General features: G+C 33.2%; 1 protein-coding gene across 1 annotated transcript; it reads left to right on the top strand.

Moving 5' to 3' along the window:
* The first annotated feature begins 1125 nt into the window (after window positions 1-1125).
* Window positions 1126-6693, top strand: LOC132060380 (glutamine synthetase nodule isozyme). Its single transcript, XM_059453415.1, has 12 exons — window positions 1126-1288; window positions 2184-2223; window positions 2332-2435; window positions 2535-2583; window positions 3048-3154; window positions 3306-3393; window positions 4057-4185; window positions 4336-4410; window positions 4506-4559; window positions 5689-5726; window positions 5828-5987; window positions 6279-6693. The coding sequence occupies exons 1-12, from the start codon at window positions 1215-1217 to the stop codon at window positions 6429-6431; spliced, it is 1071 nt and encodes a 356-aa protein (XP_059309398.1). The 5' UTR covers window positions 1126-1214; the 3' UTR covers window positions 6432-6693.
* The last annotated feature ends 1717 nt before the right edge of the window (window positions 6694-8410 follow it).

Below are 8410 nucleotides of genomic sequence, written 5' to 3'. Positions count from 1 at the left end.
GTTGATCAAGCCGATCAAATGTGTACTCTATTAATTGGCCCGTGTAAATTGCAATACGTCTACATTTACAGTAGAGTGGCACCCAAAACCTCTAAATTTTGGATCCGCCTCTGTATATAATTTATCGATGAACGAGATTCGGATGAAGCCTGCGCTCAGCTCCGCACATGGCGAATAAGCTTACCATTGTTGACGATGGTGCAAATATCTTTGACTTACGTGAATGAAAAAAAGTGGTTTCTGCAACAGTACACATGTTGGATGTTGTCATGTTTTCAAGAATGAACCAAAAGGTTATCAAGCTTTAGACGGAAGATCCTCACCCAACACCTTTTGACATTATCAGTAAAAAATCGGCATAGAACTTATATCAAAATCTTGCCATTGTTTATGTCAGAAATTATAATCCCAAAATATCTTTGTTCCAACCCAAACGCCCCCTTAGTGTTTTAAAGAGGGTAGTTTGGAGCATTAATACGTAGAATCAGATCACATTGAGTCTATTAATTTTTTTATGTCAATTTAGAAACAGGAAAATGGTCAAATTTGCTTTTGTATTATAGCGAAAATAAATAAATTTCTCCATTAAGATTTTGATCTAATATTACCTCCATAGTTATGAAAAAGCCTCGTCTTTTTCCTTGATCCATAACAGAACATCACTGAGGGTGATTTTAAGCTATCATCAAATGTTAGGGGTAAATTTGAACATTTTTCCTAAAAAAATTGAATATGAGGAGTTCACTCACAATAATGAAAAGGACAAATACGAAACGATTTGCTAATAAAAATTAAATAATTACCTTCTTCCTAAAAAAAAAAAAGTAAAGAAACAAAAAATGGCATTTGATTTTTTCTTTTATTTCATTTTATGAATAGGAGTATTACTCTATTTAGCGAATCTGCTATTTTAATTTCGATAAAAGAAAAAAACAAGTTGAATGAAAAGTGGACTCTCATATTCTGAACTTATAACCTTTGTTTATTTTTTTTTTTTAAATTTGGACAGACAGATTTTTATATTACTAATTAGAGTTGAACACGTAAGTAATAATTATTGTGAATAGTTTTATAAAACCAACACTCTCTAGCTGCCTATAAAAACAGAGCAAACTGCCTATCTGAACCTTCACCTCTGCTTATCCACATTAATTAAATTCTCTCATTCAACAAGTTCAACTCTTCCTTCAAGTTTTTGAAATATTATTTCCATAATGTCTCAACTTTCAGATCTTGTTAATCTCAATCTCTCTGATTCTACTGAGAAAATTATTGCTGAATACATATGGTTAGTTCTTCTTCAACCATCTAAAATGGATTATAAATTTATTTATCTTTTGTATTCTTCTTGGCTCTTTTTTTATCCCTTCTGTATTTGTTTTATGTATCATAGTTCTTGAAGTTCCTTACCAAAAAGAGTCAGAGCTAAGATTTTGAGTTTATGCGTTGTGAATTTTAACAAAGATAATTTATCGGGTTCTGAATAAATTATTTATACATATTAAGTAGATCTTTTAATACAAATACAATGTCTAGGCCAAAACTACTGAGCTCCGCCGAACCCGTAAATAGCTCAGCCTGGTTTACTAATTTGTTTTCTGCAATGCCCTGGTTTTTTGTTTTCAGTCTGAACTTTTGCTGTGATATATTTTTCTATAAAACATGGTGAATTATTTAGTATACTGCAGGTGTATTTGTTTTCATAATCGATCAACTCATTAGATTCATTTTTCCTTAAATCTTTTTTTTTCCTGTCATTGTCACAGAGAAGTAATATGTACATTGGTATATTGAACCCATTGACTCAATAGAACATCTTGTTTCTCTTCTGAGTTATTGATAGTTTGAGAAAGATATACTCTTAATCCCCTGTTGTATTAGATTCTCTACTAGGGATTTATTTTCAGTACTTCAACACTACATGGTAATAAAAAAACATATACTTATATATGTATAATGGAATTTTCTTTTGAGCCGAGGGTCTATCGGAAACAACCTCTCTGCCCCGCAAAGATAGATGTAAGGTCCGCGTACAATCTGCCCTCCCCATACCCCACTTGTCGGATTACATTGGGTATGTTGTTGTTGTATATGTATAATGGATTAATGGAATCCTTTTCTTCTATATTGATATATTGTTTGGATGTTAATTTGGTTCTTGTTATGTCTTTATTTTTAATCAGGATTGGTGGATCAGGAATGGATGTCAGGAGCAAAGCCAGGGTAATTAAATCTCTTTTATTTGTTTATTTATTTTACATAACATGTTTTTTTTTTTTTGGCTATTACATGAAGAATTCTAAATCAGTGTTTTTATTTTTTCATACAAAGACTCTATCTGGTCCTGTTGATGATCCTTCAAAGCTACCCAAATGGAATTATGATGGTTCTAGCACAGGGCAAGCTCCTGGAGAAGACAGTGAAGTGATCCTATAGTAAGTTGTCTTTAGTATGTAAATTTAGCTAATTTATATTATATATACACCCTTTATGAAAACAATTATTTGAATGTAATCTTGTTTAAATTTAAACAGTCCTCAAGCAATATTCAAGGATCCATTCAGGGGAGGCAACAATATCTTGGTGAGTTGCACGTTTACCTTTTGAGTTTAATTTTTATACACTAACAATAATAAAATAAAATATATAATTAAACGTCTATAACAAGTGTGATTAGTAACTTGAAAAATAAGACACGTTACTTATTACAGTCTACAAGTCCTATGTTACTCCGATCCTCCAAAAATGCAGCCAGGTGTTTTGTCCAATCCTCATGGTTGTACATTTTTTGATGATCCAACAAGGATGCAGCGACATTTTTGGAGGATCTGAGCAGCATAGAGTACAACATGTTAAACAACACTAATAGTGTAGAAATTCGTTATGCTATCAAATGTTCATACGTTAAATCCTAAACTTTTGACATATCATTAGATCTTGCATTTACTTTTGTTCTTTAGTTCACTATTATTTGGAATATGTGAGTAATGTAATTGATATTTTTTCATTCATTTTTCCTCTGTTTTTTTTTTTTTTTAAACTTAAAGGTCATCTGTGATTGTTACACCCCAGCTGGTGAACCCATTCCAACAAACAAGAGGCATAATGCTGCCAAGATTTTCAGCAACCCGGCTGTTGTTGTTGAGAAACCCTGGTATATATTCACAATATTCATTTTTTTAAAATGCTGTTTGGGCCAGTTTGCCTGAATATTGACATATCCATTTTAGCTTTCAAATTAGATTTTTCTAATCCATATATCATTTTGGAAATTCCCTAACTATGTGATAAATTGTGCAAATTAGGTATGGTCTTGAGCAGGAATACACCTTGCTGCAAAAGGATGTTAATTGGCCTCTTGGATGGCCTCTTGGTGGTTTTCCTGGACCACAGGTAAATTTATTAACAATTTTTTTCCCACTTCACATGGCAATTCTCCTCTTTTTTTGTTATTTTCCATCTTTCAGGACATGCTGCTTGGATCCTTCAAAAATGTTGACCCACCCGTATTAGATCCTCCAACACGTGTGTGGCAACATTTTTGGAAGGTTCGAGTAACATAGCTTTCAGGCATTTGTTCTATTAGATTTATGTTTACATGAAAAAAATAGAATAAAAGGAGGAAAATGTGTAATTCAACATGGATGTAGTAGCATTTTTGGAGGATTCGAGCAACATAGCTTTCAAGCATTTGTTCTCAGTACCTAATAGGCTAATACGATTTGTGTTCACATTGAAAAAATAGAACAAAAGAGGAAAGGTGTAACATATTTAGTTCCTCAGCCATTAACTTTTTCTTGTTTTTAAATCCTTCCCTCTTGTAGTTACACTGATGATGACACTATGCCAATATTGCTATTCCCAACATGTTATCAAGTTGTGTTAAAATACTAACTAAGAAATGTGAAGAATTTCCCTTTTGTTTCAAGCAACTTCCTAAAACTACAGAATCACATGATTTTTCATTTTACTTATAGATAATCTTAGGTGAATTCGGATTTTCCCTTGTCCTATCGCAATTTGTGATGAATTTTCTAACTTTATGATTGCTTTTAGGGACCATACTACTGTGGAATTGGAGCTGGAAAGGCTTTTGGACGCGATATTGTTGATGCTCATTACAAGGCATGTCTCTATGCTGGGATTAACATTAGTGGTATCAACGGAGAAGTGATGCCCGGGCAGGTAACGAGCCTACTCGCCCTTCCGTTATGTATTTTTGTTAGCAGAGGCGAATCAAGAATATAGAGTTAGTCTGTTCAAAACGAGTGTGATATATGGATACAACTTGGACTATTTATTGAACTTTAGTTTGTTTTTTTCAATGTGATGTAGTGGGAATTTCAAGTTGGACCTTCAGTTGGCATTTCATCAGGTGATGAGCTATGGGCAGCTCGTTACATTCTCGAGGTAATGTAGCTAAGTTATCGATAAATTTAGCCTTAATTGCAATTTATTTCTCTTACTACTGAGTGGATTTTGACTTGAATTCACTTATTAAACAGAGGATTACTGAGATTGCTGGAGTTGTGGTGTCATTCGACCCCAAACCTATTCCGGTAAGCTCACTAATTTTTATACTTGTAGTGTGAACCAAATACCCTTTTCAGTTTCACCTAGGGTGGCAAAACTAGCCCAAACCCATTTGACACGCCCAAGCTTTAATGGGTTTGGGCTAATGTGATTTTGAAGATGGGCTGATTTAAATTTGCTTGGGATTGTCCCATCACAAATCATCATCCAATAGCCCAACCCATCAAATGAAATTGCCGACCGTGAATTGTCCTCCATTCATAAGAATAAAAGTTACAAAACATGATTAACTTCTTTTTTAGTTATTATTTAAATTTATTTTTGTAATTATTTTTATTTTTTAAAATGTTCATGTTTAATTTTCTTTAGAAAAAAAATATTTTAATTTTATTTTTTAATTTTTATTTTCTTATTTTTTATTTCCTTATTTAAATATTTTTACTAGTAACTTTTTATTTTTAATTTTTTTTCCTGAGGGTCTATGTTGATCCGTTTTTGTTTAACCTATTTTCGACCCACCATATTCGACATACGTTTGCCACTCTTAGTTATGTACAAGACAACCATAAAAATATATAAATAAGACAAAGGGGTAAAAGAGAGAATCGACAAAATCAATATTCATTACATCAATTAACATTTAATTTTCTTTTGATTTATTTTCGGAATAGTTTCGAATATAATTTATGTACTAGGATAACTTATGAGGAAAATTTACAGTGAATATCTTTATTATTTTGAGTAAAAACATATGTTTGAGTTTTTTTTTTTTTATATCCAAAAAGTATTTAGATTTGATTTTCAAAACATCATTTATTTAGAAAAGCATGAGCGAGAGAATATTTACAATCAAAGAATATCAATATTTTTAGTTTCTCAAAATCTTTGAAAAAGGTGGGTTAAGTTGGGCGGGTTGGGTTACGACCTTCACTTAGGCCCGTCTTGGCCGGCCATCTTGCTTGTGTTTTTAGGCGAGGGTTGAAGCTTTGGCCATAGGTTATTTTTATCTTGACCGTAACTTTAGCCCAAATGTCATTTGCCTTTTACTGATTTCACCATCAATAACTCTTTCTTTTTTTCAAATTTCAACCATATGATGTCTAAACGCTGAGTTTCCTAACTTCAAATAATCGTTTTTCCTTTCTCGACTATCAGGGTGACTGGAATGGTGCTGGTGCTCATACAAACTACAGGTAGAGTTTATAAACTAAAAACATTTCATATTTTAACTCCTTAATTGATATTTTTCTCTAATTGTGATTGAAAATTTTAAACTTTGGAATGTTTTTTCCAGCACAAAGTCTATGAGGGAAGAGGGAGGCTATGAAGTCATAAAGAAGGCCATTGAGAAGCTTGGACTGAGGCACAAGGAGCACATTGCAGCATATGGTGAAGGTAACGAGCGTCGTCTCACTGGAAAACATGAAACAGCCGACATCAACACATTCAAATGGGTACGTGAAACTACAGTCTTTTATATTAGGTGTATATAAGTTAAATCCTTTTTCAGGAACGAGTTCCCTGGAAAATATTTCTTGTATCTCATTTTGTGTAGTCTTTTCTACCGTCATTGTATATAAGTTAAATCCTTCGGGAACGAGTTTCCTGGAAAATTATGTCTTGTATCTCATTTTGTGTAGTCTTTTAAACGGTCAGTGTATATGAGTGAAAGCCTTTGACAGGAATGAGTTTCCTGGAAAATACGTCCTGTATCTCATTTTATGTCGATCTTTTGTATTGTCTAGGGCGTTGCAAACCGTGGTGCATCCATTCGCGTGGGAAGAGATACGGAGAAGGAAGGCAAAGGGTACTTCGAGGACAGGAGGCCTTCATCGAACATGGATCCATACGTCGTTACCTCCATGATCGCCGAGACTACCATCCTCTGGAAGCCTTGAGAGTGTGTAGTCGTCTCTCTTGAGGATTCAATTAATATTTCTCGGGTGCAACGTTTGGAGAAAGAATTGAACTTCTTAACAACCCTTTCCTCACTTGTCCTTAGACAGAGTATAGCTAGTCATTTTGATATATTCTGTTTGTTTGTTGTTTTCCATTTGTATTATACTCCGCAAGGCTGAGTTCTTTGCCTGTGATTTGGCAATGTTGTTAAAAAATAACAGTTGTAATCTTATTAATAACAATATGGAAGGGTTTAACTTAGTCTGCTGCTCTGAGATGCATATGTTCTGTTTTCTTAGGTGTACTTGTTTTAAGGTTTCCTTCACATAAAAAGAGGCAACTCGGTGGACTAAGCTCCTACCTGCGTGGGGTCCAGTTAAGGACTGGACTAATATTGGATCATGTACGCAATCTTACCTTGCATTTTTGCAAGAAGTAGTTCTAGCTTTTTGCAGCTTGAACTTGTGACCACCTGTATACAGAACGACAACTTTTACCATCGCGCCAAAGCTCTCGTTCACATATTTATACAAAATCGGTCTGATAGAGAAAATTCTTTGATTACTGGTGCAAACAATTTGTGGATTTGATCTGAAGAATATTACATGTCCTACATTGTCCACCTATTCAACATATAGCGGCGCAGCGCTACTTCATATAGACACTAAATGGATCTTTATCTAAAATGGATCTTTATAACTAGTACAAAGAATTATCAAGACCTTGACTAATTTTTCAATTCCAGTCATGAGTTCACCACATATTGGGTCAATTGAAGTGCCAAAAAATACCAATTGATTGGTATAAGCACATAAAACAGTTAGAAAAATTAATGAACCTCAAATCTAATTTTTATAGTATGTCCCCCTAACCTATTCATTTATTTTCTTTCTTTCTTTCTTTTTCTTTAATAAAAGAATTCATTTTCAGAAGGGCAACCTAGGATTCATACAACAATAACAACTCCTATTACACTTTAATCTCAAGCTAGTTGGAGTCGGATGTATGAATTGTCAATATTATGAATGCTGCGTTTGAGTCTATAACATTTCAATACTTCATACTTAAGGATTTTCTTAACACTAAAAAGCAGTAAATGCAACAAACAAGCTTGTATGGATTGAGAAAACGAACTTACAAGCAGATTGAGAATCTGCTTCAACAACCAGAAAAAGCAAAAAGAAAGATAGAAAAAGAGCATTCTAAAGAAAACTCTATAAAACTTAACAAAAGAAAATAAGAAAAGTTCATATCATATCCTTAACCATTACAGACTCTGCTATTTATAACCATCATATTCTCTTCAGTTCACCAGTATTTTGATAGCTTTTTCAACCTGGATCCACATCATACATTGCTTCTTCTTTTCTTTTTTTTCATTTAAAGGGTCATTTGCACTTTTGTCCCTATTTTGTGCTGGTCTATAATTTTGGTCCTTCAAATGGGCTGGTCTTTAGTATTTTCCCTTTAGAATCGAACTTATCTTTTAGAGGGGCGTAAGTTACGCATCATAATATCATGAGTTATCACATTTCCTCTACAAGAATTTATGTACTAGACACAAGTTTGATTTTGAAGGCCAAAAATTAAAAACCAGCCTATTTGAACGGTAAAAATAAAGGGAATTTTACATAAATGACTAACATTTAGGGGTTTTAAATTGGACATAGTTACATTTTAGCTAATTACATTTCGTAGCTACGATAGTAGCTACGGTTGATTGTATTAAAATTGACTGATGTGTGTATTTAAAAATCGAATTGTATTCAAAATTCAGTTGAGTCAGATTTCGCTGTATTCAATTCAAATTTCGTTGTATTCAAGTCAAATGTACTCAACTAAGTTGTATTCAAGTCAAATGTATTCAACTCAACTATATTCATTTGTAACTACTTTTACACTGTATTAACTTTATTATATTTAAAATCGGTCGTATACAAAAAAAATATCCTTCAAAACACACCCACAAACACTGAAT

Source organism: Lycium ferocissimum, chromosome 6 (assembly GCF_029784015.1).
Source record: "Lycium ferocissimum isolate CSIRO_LF1 chromosome 6, AGI_CSIRO_Lferr_CH_V1, whole genome shotgun sequence".
Lineage (NCBI taxonomy): Eukaryota > Viridiplantae > Streptophyta > Magnoliopsida > Solanales > Solanaceae > Lycium > Lycium ferocissimum.
Note: the sequence above shows the minus strand (reverse complement) of the source record. Positions and strands in the feature narration are given on the sequence as shown.